The 14288-nt window shown below is 43.4% G+C and overlaps 1 protein-coding gene across 4 annotated transcripts in view; it reads left to right on the top strand.

The window, feature by feature from the left end:
• The window catches only part of ARHGAP17 (Rho GTPase activating protein 17), an 89719-nt gene extending 75908 nt beyond the window's left edge, over positions 1–13811 (top strand). For 2 of the 4 annotated variants that reach the window (XM_061208151.1, XM_061208148.1), the window contains 2 exons: positions 5475–6080; positions 13300–13811. In XM_061208151.1, the coding sequence (XP_061064134.1) occupies positions 5475–6080; positions 13300–13430 (737 nt within the window). In that variant the 3' untranslated portion in view covers positions 13431–13811. Of the gene's footprint in view, positions 1–5474; positions 6081–7228; positions 7522–9051; positions 9101–13299 lie in introns of those variants that run through there. The other 2 variants (XM_061208150.1, XM_061208149.1) reach the window with 2 other exon arrangements.
• Positions 13812–14288: the final 477 nt, after the last annotated feature.

Below are 14288 nucleotides of genomic sequence, written 5' to 3'. Positions count from 1 at the left end.
ACTGTACTCTTAAGTGTACAATACAGTATTGTACTATAGGCACAATGATGTAAAGCTACCTGACATAATTGAAACCTTATGCCTATTGAATACCAGTTCTCCATCACTCCCCAGCTCTACTCTATACCCCCAGCCCCTGGCACTCTCTGATTCTAAGAGTTTGACTATTTTAGATACTTCATGTAAGTGGAATCGTGCAGTATTTGTCCTTCTGTGACTGGCTTATTTCACTTAGTATAATGTCTTTAAGGTTTGTCCATGTTGTTATATATGACAGAATTTCCTTCCTTTTTAAGGCTAAATAATATTCCATTTTATATATGTACCACATTTTTTTAATCCAGTCATCTGTCAGTGGGCATATAGGTTGTTTCCATGTCTTGGCTATTGTGAATAATGATGCTTCAGTGACCATGGATGTGCAAATATTCTCTTCAGGATCCTGATTTCAGTTCTTTTGGATAAATACCCAGAAATGGGATTCTTGAATCAATATGGTAGTTCTATTTTAAATTTTTTTTAGGAGCCTCCATACTGTTTTCCATAATGGCTGTACCAATTTACATTCCCACAAATAGTGTATGGGAGTTCCAGTTTCTCCGTGTTCTCACCAGCACTTGCTGTCTTTTTTTTTATATTAGCCATTCTAACAGATGTGAGGTAATATGTCATTTTTGGGTTTGATTTGCATTTTACTGATTGCTAGTGATGTTGAGCACCTTTTTATATGCCCGATGGCCATTTTTCTGTCATCTTTAGAGAAATGTCTATTCAAGTCTTTTTTTTTTTTTAATTTTATTGATTTATTTATTTATGGCTGTGTCGGGTCTTTGTTTCTGTGCGAGGGCTTTCTCTAGTTGCGGTGAGCGGGGGCCACTCTTCATCGCGGTGCGCGGGCCTCTCACTATCGCGGCCTCTCTTGTTGCGGAGCACAGGCTCCAGACGCGCAGGCTCAGTAATTGTGGCTCACGGGCCCAGTTGCTCCGCGGCATGTGGGATCTTCCCAGACCAGGGCTCGAACCCGTTCCCCTGCATTGGCAGGCAGATTCTCAACCACTGCGCCACCAGGGAAGCCCTCTATTCAAGTCTTTAGTCCATTTTATTTTATTTATTTTTGGCTGTGTTGGGTCTTCGTTGCTGCGCGCGGGCTTTCTCTAGTTATGGTGAGCAGGGGCCACTCTTTGTTGTGGTGTGAGGCCTTCTCACTACAGTGGCTTCTCTTGTTGTGGAGCACGGGCTCTAGGCACGCAGGCTTCAGTAGTTGTGGCACGTGTGCTCAGTAGTTGTGGCTCACAGGCTCTAGGGCGCAGGCTCAGTAGTTGTGGCGCATGCACTTAGCTTTTACGCGGCATGTGGGATCTTCCTGGACCAGGGCTCGAACCCGTGTCCCCTGCATTGGCAGGTGGATTCTTAACCAGTGCACCACCAGGGAAGTCCCTTTAGGCCATTTTAAAATCAGGTTGTTCGTGAGACTTCCCTGGTGGTCCAGTGGCTAAAGACTCTGTGCTCCCAATGCAGGGGGCCTGGGTTCAATCCCTGGTCAGGGAACTAGATCCCACGTGCCACAACTAAGACTTTGCATGTCGCAACTAAAGATCCCGCATGCCACAACGAAGATCTCGCATGCAGCAATGAAGATCCCTGTGTGCCGCAACTAAGATCCAGTGCAGCCAAATAAATAAATAAATTTTTTAAAATTTCTTTTTCATTTTAAATCAGGTTATTCATTTCTTTGCTATTGAGCTATAGGAGTTCTTTATATATTTTGGAAATTAACACCTTATCAGATACATGGTTTGAAAATATTTTCTCCCATTCTGTAGGTTGCCTTTTCATTCTGTTGTTTCCTTTGTTGATTGTACCAAAGCTTATTAGTTTGATGTAATCCCACACATCTATTTTTGTTTTGTTGCCTGTGCTTTTGGGGTCATATCCATGAAATCACTGCCAACACAGATGTTATGAAGCTTTCCCCCTGTGTTTTCTTCAAGGAGTTTTACAGTTTCAGGTCCTATGTTTAATCCATTTTGAGTTGACTTTTGTGTATTGTGTAAGATAAGGGTCCAATTTCATTCTTTTGCATGTGGATATCCAGTTTTCCCAGCATCATTTGTTGAAGAAACTATCCTTTCCCCATTGTGTATTCTTGGTACCCTGCCAAAGATCAATTGACTATACAGGCATGGATTTATTTCTGTTCTCTCTATTCTGCTCCACACATAGTTCCTCCATCATTCAGGTCTCAGCTCAAAGAGTACTTCCCTGGTGAACCCTCCTTGACCACCCAGTCTGAACTGATGACCACCTGCCAACCCCACCACTCACATAAATTATTCTCTGTCACATCACTCTATTTCTCTCATAGCCTTTTCCTCCATCTGAAATTTTTAAATTTGTTTTTTAGCGTATTGCCAGTCTCCCCTAGTAGCTCTTAAAGAGCTGGGATTTTACCTGTCTCATGCACTCCAGTATTCCTAGCCCTTGTCCTGTGCCTGTCACAGAGAGGGCACTCAAATATGTGTGGTCTGAGAGCTCCAAGTGCCTCTTAGATCTAGAACAACTTGGGATGATTTAGCTGTCCCCCACCATCTGGGACATTTGGCAATGTCCGGAGACGTTTTTGGTTGTCACAAGCAGGGAGGGGAGTGGTATTGGCATCTAGTGGGTAGAGGCCCGGGATGCTGGTAAACATCCTACAATGTGCAGGACAGCCTCCAGCAACAAAGAACTATCTAGCCCAACATCTCACTACTGCTGAGGTTGAGAAACTCTGGTCTAGAGAGGGACATGATTTACTGAAAATGCTTCTAAAGCCAATTAAATTCCATGTGAACCATGGTGCCCTGTCTTAACTCCCAACTGCATTTATCGGAGGATGGATAATCTTCAATATAAAATGACATATATATTTTAAAATTTTTTGAATTTTATATAATTTTAGACTTAAAGGAAAGTTGCAAAGATAGTATAGAAAATGCCCATATAGTCTTCACTGAGCTTCTCTTAATTTTACTATCTCACAGAACAACTACTAAAATCAGGAAATTAACACTGATACAATATTATTAGCTAAACTTCAGGCTTTGACCAGATTTCCGAGTTTTTCCAGTAAAGTTTTCTTTCTGTCCCAGTATCAATCCAGAATCCCATGTTGCATTTTCTTTTAAGATGTACAATACAATGTGATGACTTAATATATGTATACGTTGTGAAATAATTACCACAGTCAAGTTAGGGGGTTAATATCCAACATATATAAGAAACTCATACAATTCAATAGCAAAAAAAACAGATAACCCAATTGAAAAATGGGCAAAGGATATATTTCTGAGTCCATATCACTTTAATATCTCCTCTGTAACCAGGACTGGGGAAGTAGAATAAATAACAGTTTTGCTATTGAAAAATCTTAAGAAGGCTTTCCTCTGAGCCACCACCACCTTCATCTGTATCCCAACTGGTGCTCAAGGGAAATTAGGTCTTTTCTACCTGGATTCCAGGTAGAGCCCTGCTTTCAGATTGAGGTTCCTTCGTAGCCCCATTTGGAGTCTTTCCTGCTTCCCTTTTCCTGCAATTATAGATCTCAGGAAAAGTTTGATCCTTTGTGTGCCATCCCCCACCCTGGCTCAGCCTCCCAGCACCTTCATGGTGGGCTTAGACAAGGCCTGCCTTTCTCCCAGCCTGGCCTCCACGTTGGACGTGGCCACTGTGGGACTTGAGCCTTATCACGCTACTCTCATGCTTCCTCTTCTAATTCCCTTTGCTCCCTTAAATGTCAGGAATGATCTTTTATTCAATATGAATTTATAATTAATATTGCTTAGAACAGAGAGCTAGAAATTTTTCTTTTCAAGTTGCTTATGATAACCAGAGTGCGGCTAATATTCCAGATTCCTTTGTCAGCTGGTTGGTTGCTTCTGTGGAAAAAGGTCTTCCCAGTTCTGGGATCAGAAGTTCTAGGCCAATAGAGTAGACTTTATACTCTTTTCATTCCTGAATCCTGGCCCCTATGAGCAGGAAGCCAGGCAGTGCAGGAAGGAGGAAGAGGAAAAAAGAGTCCAAGGAGTCCACAGGACATGGTGTGAGCCTCTGTTCTGCTCCGTACTGGCTGTGTGACCTTTTACAAACACTTGACCTCTCTGAGCCTCGGTTTTCTGCACCGTGAAATGGATATAACAATGCCTGTTTTGTGGTGTGCTTGTGAGACTTAAATGAGACAATCTATGTAAAGGGCCCAACTTGGTGCTGGTCATGTGTTAGGTGAGTGATACATGTTCATTTCTTCCCTTCGTTTCCCTCTCCCTTCCTTAGGCGATTAGTAAGATCTCAGCAGAACTTAAAATATGCTAAAGTCTCTCCTTTCCACCCAACCCTCTCAGCCCAAAACCAGTCTCCAGACTTGCTTTTTCTACCTACCTTACCATCCTCGGTACCAAATTCCCACCCACCAGTGATGCTGATCTCAGCTGGTGTAGGGAGGAGGCTGATGTGATTCAGCTCTCCTTAGAGCTGAATCTAAGGCGATCGTCCAGATTTGTACTTTTATCTAGAATATATCTATTAGCACAGATGATTCTGGAATTCATAGAATTTCTGTTATAAAAAAATAATCAAGTCCTCTAGGAGAAGATGGCTTAGAGCAAGGGGTCCATGGTTATGTACAGGCAGACCAGCCGTGCTTAGGGGTTCCCCCCCACCACGCTTAGCTGCTCTTGCTTCTCTGTGTCTCTTCTCATGAGAGAAGGTCGCTGACCAGTGGGCTGTCGAGTGGGCTTTGAGCAGAGACTCCATGTAGGCGGGGCGACCTCCATTAACTGAGTTTTCTAATTATTCAACTTTTAAAATGACAGATCTGTAAAGACCTGTATGTGTATAATGTACTTTTAAAAAATAACCTTTTTATTTTGGAATAATTTTAGATTTACGGGAAAGTTGCAAAGATAGTCTGGAGTTCTCGTATACCCCTGACCCACTTTCCTCTGTTAACATCTTACATCACCACGGTACATTTATCATGGCTAAGAAACCAACGTTGGTACATTAGTACTAAACAAACTCATTTTGTTCAAATGTCACCGGTCTTTCCTCTAACAGCCATCTTCCGACCCCTGCTGGCCCCCAGCCAGAAGAGCACAGGGCATTTAGTCATCACGTCTCCTTACTCTGGCCTGTGACAGTTTCTCAGTCTTCCCTTGTTTTCTCATGGCCTTGACAGTTCTGGGGAGTACTGGCATTTTAAAGACAGTCTCTCAATTTGCGTTTGTCAGATGCTTTTTTCATGGTTAGACTAAGACTGTGGGTTTGGGGGAGGAGGACCACGGTGGTGAGGTGCCACCAGCTGGCATGGTATTGGGAGTGGGCGTGGGTGCTGATCTCAACTGGCTTACACGGTGAGATCAACCTCGGTGCCCGGTCCAGGGGGCGTTGGCCATCACCGTGCTGCTCTTCCTGAGACGTGTTTTTCCTTTGTGCAGCTGTTAAAAAACCTGCTCCAGCACCCCCGAAACCTGGAAACCCTCCTCCTGGCCATCCCGGGGGCCAGAGTTCTCCAGGAACATCTCAACATCCACCCAGCCTGTCACCAAAGCCGTCCACCCGAAGCCCTTCTCCCCCGACTCAGCCGCCCGGCCAGGCCCCTGGCCAGCCCTGCGCCACCTCGCAGCTCTCCGCACCCCGGAGATACTCCAGCAGCCTGTCTCCGATCCAAGCCCCCAACCACCCGCCACCGCAGCCCCCCACGCAGGCCACACCGCCGCCAGCGCTCGCCAAGCCAGGCAGCCAGGGCCCGCCGGCCCCCGGGGCCCCGCCCGGTGAGCCCGGACTCGAGCAGTCCTCCCACACCCCTCCCCAGACGCCGACGCCCCCCAGCACTCCGCCCCTAGGAAAACAGAACCCCAGCCAGGTGGTGAGTAACCCCGAGACTGCGCAGCCACACGCTGGAACCTTGCCGAGACCGAGACCAGTACCAAAGCCGAGGAACCGGCCCAGCGTGCCCCCACCCCCTCATCCTCCTGGCGCCCACCCCGCCGGGGATGGCAGCCTCAGCATCGCAGCTCCCACCTCCTCCAAAATAGTCACGGGTAAGTGGGAAGTGGGTTCAGACATTTCCCCCTGTCCACTCTACCTGGCTTTTTACTGCTCCCCTTCATTTAGGCTTCCGTTTATATCAGGGGTTGGCAAACTACCACGCAGGCCAGATCTGGCCCTCAGCTTGTTTTTATAAATGAAGTTTTATTGAAACACAACCACGCCCATTTGTTGACATATTCTTTCTGGCTATTGTGCTAAAACAGCAGAGTTGTGTAGTCCTTTCAGAGGTCATATACTTCCAGAGCCTTCAAAGTTACCAAGCCCTTGAAGTTTGCCAACCCCTGATGTATAGGTTCACTATGTGTTTAAGAGCCATCTACATTTACATTTTTCTAGGTATAATGACCTAATAATCCAGGTGGAAGGTATTATACAACTTGAGCATGACATCCATTTCTTAGTGAATTCCTCATTAAAATGCTTATTTTCCTTTTAAGAGTAAAAATATTCATAGAAAGTGAAGCATTTCAGGTATAATCTTAAAAAACGTGATTTGTGCCAAATTGGATGCTCTGGGAAGGGAGATTTGGGACACGATCATATGAGAGTGCCAGCCTGTAGTGGCAAAGGGCAGAAGAATCAAGATTTCCTCATAGTTCCGTGGAAATCTGTTTTGGGTATTGGTGGTTGTACAGATTTTACCTACCTAATGGGGTATTTTTTTTATAGACAGTCTAGAACATGACCATTTTCTTTAATTATGATTCTTTTAAAAATTTCCATCCCAAGTGCTCTAATTTACTATTTGATTTAAGAATGAGATGGATAGATTTTTTTAATGTGTTTTCTTAAAATGGTAATTAGGAGCTTTGAATCATTTCTTAGAACAGCCTAGTTTTAAATTTTCCTAAGTGGAGCCATTTTTAGAGAAGTAGCTGAAATATACCTCTGGGCCCTCCAAGCATACTGAATGACATCTCTGCCGAAAATGAGCAAAGGATACACCCCACACTGGTACCCTAAATGATGAGGGTTAACCGACTATTTTGATAGTTTCTTTTGATAACTTTTTTTTTTTTCAGGAATATAATGCGTGATTTGTGTGTGTTATAAATTGTTAACTTTTTTCTGATGACACTTCAGCTTTTATGTTTAAAAAGACAAAGCCACATTGGTTTGTTTGTTTGTTTCCCAATAGATGCCCTTCCTAGTGCCCTCACAGGTGGGGAAGGTTTCCAGGACTAAGGTCTGTAACCACCCCAAGCAGCTTCCTGCAGCTCCAAATGCTCCTGCTTAGCGGTGTTTTGCATATGTGCTTTTGACTTTGTGCTCAGGAGCGGCCATCTGACCCCCTGCCATCCATTCTCTAGACATCACTTTTGTTTTTATCAGAAGCACTTTGAGCTGCAATGCTTCGAATTCAAGAGGTAGATGTCAGTAGATTGCGAGCCCGATTTCAAGCCGCTCAGATAAGATACTAAGAAATGTCTCCTTTCTTTTTGGTAAGCCTTTCACAAGCGTTCTGCTCTTTTCAGCGTGATTTCCCTGTCATTGGTTGGCTCATCAGCATCCAACCAAAGAGGTCTCGGGTGCAGTTAGCACGGAAAATTGCGTCCCTTGTGTCTTGAGCTTTAATTTTTAATTTTATCTCGTAAGTGCAAGTTAACTGCATGGAGCTTCTTAATTTGGTGTTTGAATTTCTCAGGACCCCCGCCCCCCCCCAAAAAAAAATCTTCCTCCAAAGATCCCACACTAAATTTCTTTGCATTCTGGCATGCTTACATTTTGCTTTCTTAAACCATATGAGCTTTTTGAAAGGTACTGTGAGGCTCATCTGAATCTTGCCTTTAGGTCCACACTTAGACGGAATAAGGCTCTCATTACTGCTCTAATCAGCTGATCTGAGCCTTAAGCCTTCAGTGGACTACTTAGCCAGCGTTTTCACATCTTTGGTCTGAGGAAGACTTTCTATAGATACCAGAAGGGGAAAACAAGAATGCGATCTTTACAACACAGAGGAGGGCACAGAGGCGTGATTCCGCCTTCCTGACTCTTAGGTGATGAACCCAAAAGTCTGTGGTTGCCCAGTTGGGTGTGAAAATCACAGAGTGAAATGACTAAACCCTAATTAAGGCTGAGCCTTTTAACACTTCAGTACTTGTGACACATTAGAATTTTATTCCCGGATCTTCCCTTTTATTTAGATGAAAGACTACAGACCAGAATTATGTCTGTTCTTTAATACCATTTTTACCTGGGGTGTATTTATTAAAGAAGCTTATTTCATTGATCTGCTATAACATTGCAGTGCTCTGTACTTTGACAATTGTCAGATAAGTGAAATTTGATATTATAAATACTTTTCCTTAGGATATTAGCTAAATATTTTAAAACCAATCTGCACTTCGAATTCTCCTAACTCAAGAAATTACAGGTCACCACCATTATCTTTGTATTACAGAATTAATTTTTAATTTCTTAAAATCCCCTGGATTGCCATTAGGTGTACACAAAAGGCCAGCATTTAGAATTTATGCATATGCTCGTGTTGTTCATGCTGCTATTAACCGATCTTGGATAGAGCCATTGGGTATTTCAAGAAGAAAAAAATGTAACTTCCCTAGACAGGTAGTCCTTTACTATGACATCATGTTTTCACTTGGAAAACTCTAGACAGACAAATTCCTGAAAACAGGTTATTCATTTAGAGCATTTCATCTTAAAAATTGAATTAAGGCCTGGGGATTAAGATAAACTCTTGGGGGTGATTACTGCTGCTAAACAGGTTTGACAGCCAATTTGTGGCAGCTCAGCACCAGCACCAGAGAAAGGAGGGATTCTGCTGTCATTTTGAACCTCTTCCTAATTTGTTACTCTAGAAAGCAGTAGGAAAAAGAAAGAAAGAAAAAGAAAGCAGTAGGATTTTAGCTTTGCAAGGAAAAGAGTTTACATCTTGCTGTTTTTAAAGTAATAGATTTTAGCCAAGAGTGTTCTAATTTAACATTTTATTAAATAATTTAGATGTATGACCAGCCATATTCAGTAGGAACTGAAATTGGAATATTTAATGGTAAGGAAAAGGCCCCTGATTGGCCAAAGCAGTTTTGCTACTTGATGATCATATTTGTGCACTAATGCCTGATATTAACCGGTCACGCTAACCCTGCCTGCTTGCACCCCTACTAATAGTGCATGTGCTAAAGGAGGCTGGCTTTGTTCATGCTTGCTGCCAAGTACTCTGAATACTAAGCGTGTTCACGGACATGCAACATGTCATCACCAGGCTGGCCTTGTTACCTCTTTAACTTCCAGTCTTTTCTGTACTGGGCAGGCTTGAGGGGTAGTGGAAGGAGCACACACTAGAATCAGACAAGCCTGAATTAAAATTTCAGCTCACTCTGTGTGACAATGGCACGGCACAACCTGGTTGATCTGTAAAATGGTGACATTTGTGAGAATAACTTTCAAAGGGATTACAGTAGATAAAATAAGAAAAGCATCGTACAGTTCTTAATATACAGGGGGGGTCTAAGTAAATGGTAGCTATTTATTATCATTTTTATGGAGAAAAAAAAAGATAATACAGAGTTAGGTATTAGATTCGTATGTCACCATTTTAAAAGCTCTTGCCGGGACACAGACTCAGGAGGTCTGGAGCCCAGGCATCCATATTTTGATCCTGATGTGCCACTTGGTGGTGGGTTAAAAAGACAGTGCTCTGGAGTAGAAGATGTTCTTAATTTAGTGAGCCTGAGATTAATTTAGTGAGTCATTTGTCCACTGTACGGTGGTAGAACGAGTCACAATAGTAGTCATCAGACACTTGGCACTTTGTTGGTTCTCACAGCCTTTGCTTTTTAAAATTAAACTCCTTTTATATCATGAAAGTAATGCCTTTTTAAAAATAAATATGATACTAAAACAAATTGGGGAATTAGAAACAATAAGAAATCACCCTTCCATAATTGAAAAAGTCCACTATTCATATTTTATTTTTTCCTTCTAGTTTTTTTTTTTTTTTCTAAAAGGCAAGGGGATACACAATCATAATTATTCGGCATATACAGATTTTGATTTTGCGGTTTTATTTTACTTTACATCACATGCTCTTTCCCATGTTATAATGTAGTTTTTCAATGACTGCATAATATTTCATTAAGCAGATGTATTATTGCTCGTAGTTGGGCATTTAAGTGGCTTCTGCTTCTACTTGCACTTTATTTTTAATAAGTAGATGTCAGAATCATGTCAAGATAAACATCCAGTGAGACAGGAACAGAACCTCTCCTTTGACTGAAGTAATAAAAAGTTGACTCAGCCTCTCAGAGACGAGTAAGCCTCTCACAGCCCTAGAAAACTGATGAGGACTACAGGAAGTCATTCCCTCAGACTGTAGTTTAAAGAAGGATTTAATGATCGGGAGGGGGCTGATTCACCCTGCAGCCGTGCCTGAAATGTTTGATTTCAACGATGTATTTGGATCTGTTACCTGTCAAAGTGGCTATCAGAATAACTTTGGCCTTTCTGAAGGGGAGGTTTACAACCTAAAGCACGTATTCAAAATTGTCGAAGTGACAAACTTTCTAGGACCATACTCGAAATTGTAGAATGCCACTTCCCACCCTCGGAGGGTCCACTCCTGGATAAAGATGCTCAAAAAAGGAAGAAACCAGGATACATTAGTCAGAGCCGCAGAGCAGTGGTGAACCACATGGCATTCTGCCTGTGAGCGGAGGCTGTGACCTGGGCCTCTTGCTCTGCTTTCTTGTTTGTATTTTTGGTTTTTTTTTTTTTCTTTTTTAATCTAATATCTTTCGTATGAACTTAGCTCCAAGCAATATGCTCAAAGACCAGCCCTTCTTGGAATGCATATAATGAAAAATGATGCCTTGTGTAAATCTATAGCCAGAAAGTTTTTTTCTAAGTATGTAAGTAATGTGTCTTCATCATAGATAGCTAGAGAAATTCAGAAAAGTACAAATCCAGAAATTATTTATTTGTGAAGTAAAAAAAAAGAAAAAAGGAGAAGAAGAAAGATAGCAAGTTTGTCCTCCGAAAAGGGTCTGTGGCTGATAGGTGTTAAGTTTGCATGTAAATATAGATATTAATAAGTAGAAATCTAACTAGTATGTACACTCCCTTTGCATCATGCATATCAGTTCCATGGTTCCTTGTAAAGTCTTTGGGCCAAGAAGAGACACTGGCTGATTGTATCATCTGTCTTGTTGAGTTAGGATAATGGTAAAGGGGTTGAATTTACAGTGGATTTCTTGTATCAGTCTTGTCTTCAAGACATGGCTACTTCTTTACATGAGGCTATTGGAAAAGAGGATTGGAAAGATGGTTGGTCTAGACTCTTTGGAAAGATGATTGGATGACTTTTTATCTATCCATCTTCCATCCATCTATCCAGACAGAGAACCACAACATTTATTGAACGTCTGCTATTAACCAGTCACTGTTCTGGGCACTAGGGACACACCGTAAGCAAGACAGACACGGTCCCTGCCCTCAATGACTTTCATTCTGCTGAGGACAAATCTGAGACAGCCTGTATTCTGTGCACATAGACCACCCTTGACTGTACCATTAGACAGTGCAATTCAGCACCATTCAGTTGGTTTTACAATTATAAGACCTGAATTGTCTGAAATGACATCCAGCACCTGAACTCTTTGACACCTTGGCACCTTCATAAATCTAGACGTTTCTCTGGGTTGTGGTGTGTAGGAAACCTCGAGGGATGGGCCTTCCAACCCAGGAGTCACTGAGAGTAAAGGGACGCCCCAGGAAGTAAGTGGCTCTCGAAGCTCAGAGCTGTGGGCACGTGTCGGCTCAGGAACCAGTCTCAAAGCAGTGAGCCTCCCAGGGTGCACCTGCATTTGCCAGCTCTGTCTGTGTGGGGGAGGAGCAGGTAAAACAGAAGTACTGCCGAAAGCAGCTCCCAGCGTGGGCAGACACGGTGTAACTGCACCACAGCAAGTACAGAAAAGCAACTCTTAAGCATAACAGGGAAACCCCAGCACACCCACCTCCCGCTCTCCCTCCCTCCCTGCTCCCTACATGACTAGCTCTAACCTGGCAAAGTGAAACTACCACAAATCTGAACGTCTCCCTTCTCTCTTCCACCAGCCCTAAAATCCCTAACAAGGCTCATCATTTGCTAGAACTCACATCCACCAGAGAAACAAATTCTTCAAGACAGAAGGGCCTGTCTCCCCCACTTGGCTGTAGGCTTCATTAAATCTGTGTCTGGCTTGTTCACTGTTGTGTCCTCACAGGTAGAATGTGGGAGGTGCCCAGGAAGTATTTGTTTATGAATGAAGGAATCTGAGGCTCACTGTCTCACTAGGAAGAGGGCTGTGATTGGTTAAGGTGTCTTGTGAGCATGGGAGCGAGGGATGATGGCTCGAGGACCGTGTATTTACTGTCTTGCTGAAGGAGTTCCAGCCAACATAATAAGACGTGAAAAAGGAATTGGAGGTGTATAAGTATTGGGTTGGCCAAAAAGTTCGTTTGGGTTTTTCCATGTTACAGAAGAACCCGAACGAACTTTTTGGCCAGCCCAATATTAGAAATAGATGAGAAAATTAGTACTTGTAGGAGATTTGGTGCCCCACTTCAGTGATTGCAGCCAGGGGTGATTGTTCCCCCCTCCCACCCCAGGGACATTTGGCAGCGTCTGGAGACATCTTTTGTTGTCACACTGTGGGAAAGAGAGCTGTGTGCCATTGGCATCTAGTGGGTTGAGGGCAGAGATGCTACTAAACATCCTACAGTGCACAGGACAGCCCCACAGCCCAGAGTGATCCGGCCCCAAATGTCACTAGTGCCGAGGTTGAGGGCATAGCATTAATAACAGGAGGACACTCACCAACCTCGGAGGAGGGAACTTTTCCCAGTGAAGCTCAGCTATTCCTGCAGCCCAGATGTTGTCAGGAGATTTCAATTAATGTGTTAGAGACATTGGTAGGAATAAGGTTTCCTCTCCTCAATCACAGCAAGCAAATCCTTCCAGGGTTGCATCTCTGAGGACTGCTGTGTGCTCACAGAAAGGACCACCAGAGCCAGGAGGTGGGGCTGTGCCACATGGCTGGCTGCCCCTGGGGTGTCAAAGGCTTGACTCAACTTCTCAGGGCTGATGGTGCCTCTAGTAAGGGAGTGTGCGTGCATGGGCTGACTCTCAAACTTTCCAGCTTCTCCTCTCCTCAGGTGGTCTCTTGGGTGTTACCACGCATTGATACCGTGTCTCCTCGTGTTTTTGTCCAGACGCCAATTCTAGGGTTTCAGAACCGCTTCGCAGCATCTTTCCTGAAACGCATTCAGACTCAGCCAGCAAAGACCTGCCCGGCCGCATTCTGTTGGATATGGACAATGATACAGAAAGTACCGCCCTGTGAAGAAAGCCACCCCCTGCCCTTGACCCCTTCCACCCTGGCGAGTGGAGCAGGGGCAGGCAGACGTTAATCTTCGCAGACCAAACAGCGAGAAGCTTTCAGTGGAGAGAGAAAGAAAGCCTCACCATGCAGGACATGGCCTTCTCACAGCCTGAGGAGAGAGCCGAGGCTGACACTTAAAGCTGAATGACCTGTGTCTTGAAGAAGTTGGCTTTCTTTACATGGGAAAGAATCATGCCAAAAAAAAAAAAAAAAAAAATTTTTTTAAAGAAAGAAAGAAAAAAGAAATACCTGCAGTGGATAGAGTATCATTGCCGAGGCATGTGTAGGAAGCTTTTGTCACTGCTGTTAATGCAGGCAGCGCCATCAGCAATTTGGAATGAATAAAAAGCAGTGCGTTAACTATCTATTTAATAAAGTACATCCATTACGCAAGTCACCTGCTTCCTGCTACTTGGACTTTCGTTCTTGTATATCACAAGGGAGGTTCCTCTCCTTCGGACATGCTGCAGAATCATTTTGTATGAAGTATGGTCTGTGTCTCCCCGACCCCCTCAGAACCACAAGCATTGGTGGTGACTGCTGGATCCGTCACCTCAGCAAACTGGATTGCCTTGGCCTTGTTGGATTGCCAGAATGTAGACGGAAATGTACTGTTCTTTTTTTTTTTTTTTGTAAACAATGTAATTGCTACTTGATAAGGACCGAACATTATTCTAGTTTCATGTTTAATTTGAATTAAATATATTCTGTGGTTTATATGAAAACTTCATCATTCTTAGAGGCAAAGCTGTGGATTGTGTGTGTGCATGTTGTCACTTAACTACATAGAACTGTGGACGGGACATCTGGGGGTCTAGT

Source organism: Eubalaena glacialis, chromosome 13, assembly GCF_028564815.1.
Source record: "Eubalaena glacialis isolate mEubGla1 chromosome 13, mEubGla1.1.hap2.+ XY, whole genome shotgun sequence".
Taxonomy (NCBI): domain Eukaryota; kingdom Metazoa; phylum Chordata; class Mammalia; order Artiodactyla; family Balaenidae; genus Eubalaena; species Eubalaena glacialis.
Note: the sequence above shows the minus strand (reverse complement) of the source record. Positions and strands in the feature narration are given on the sequence as shown.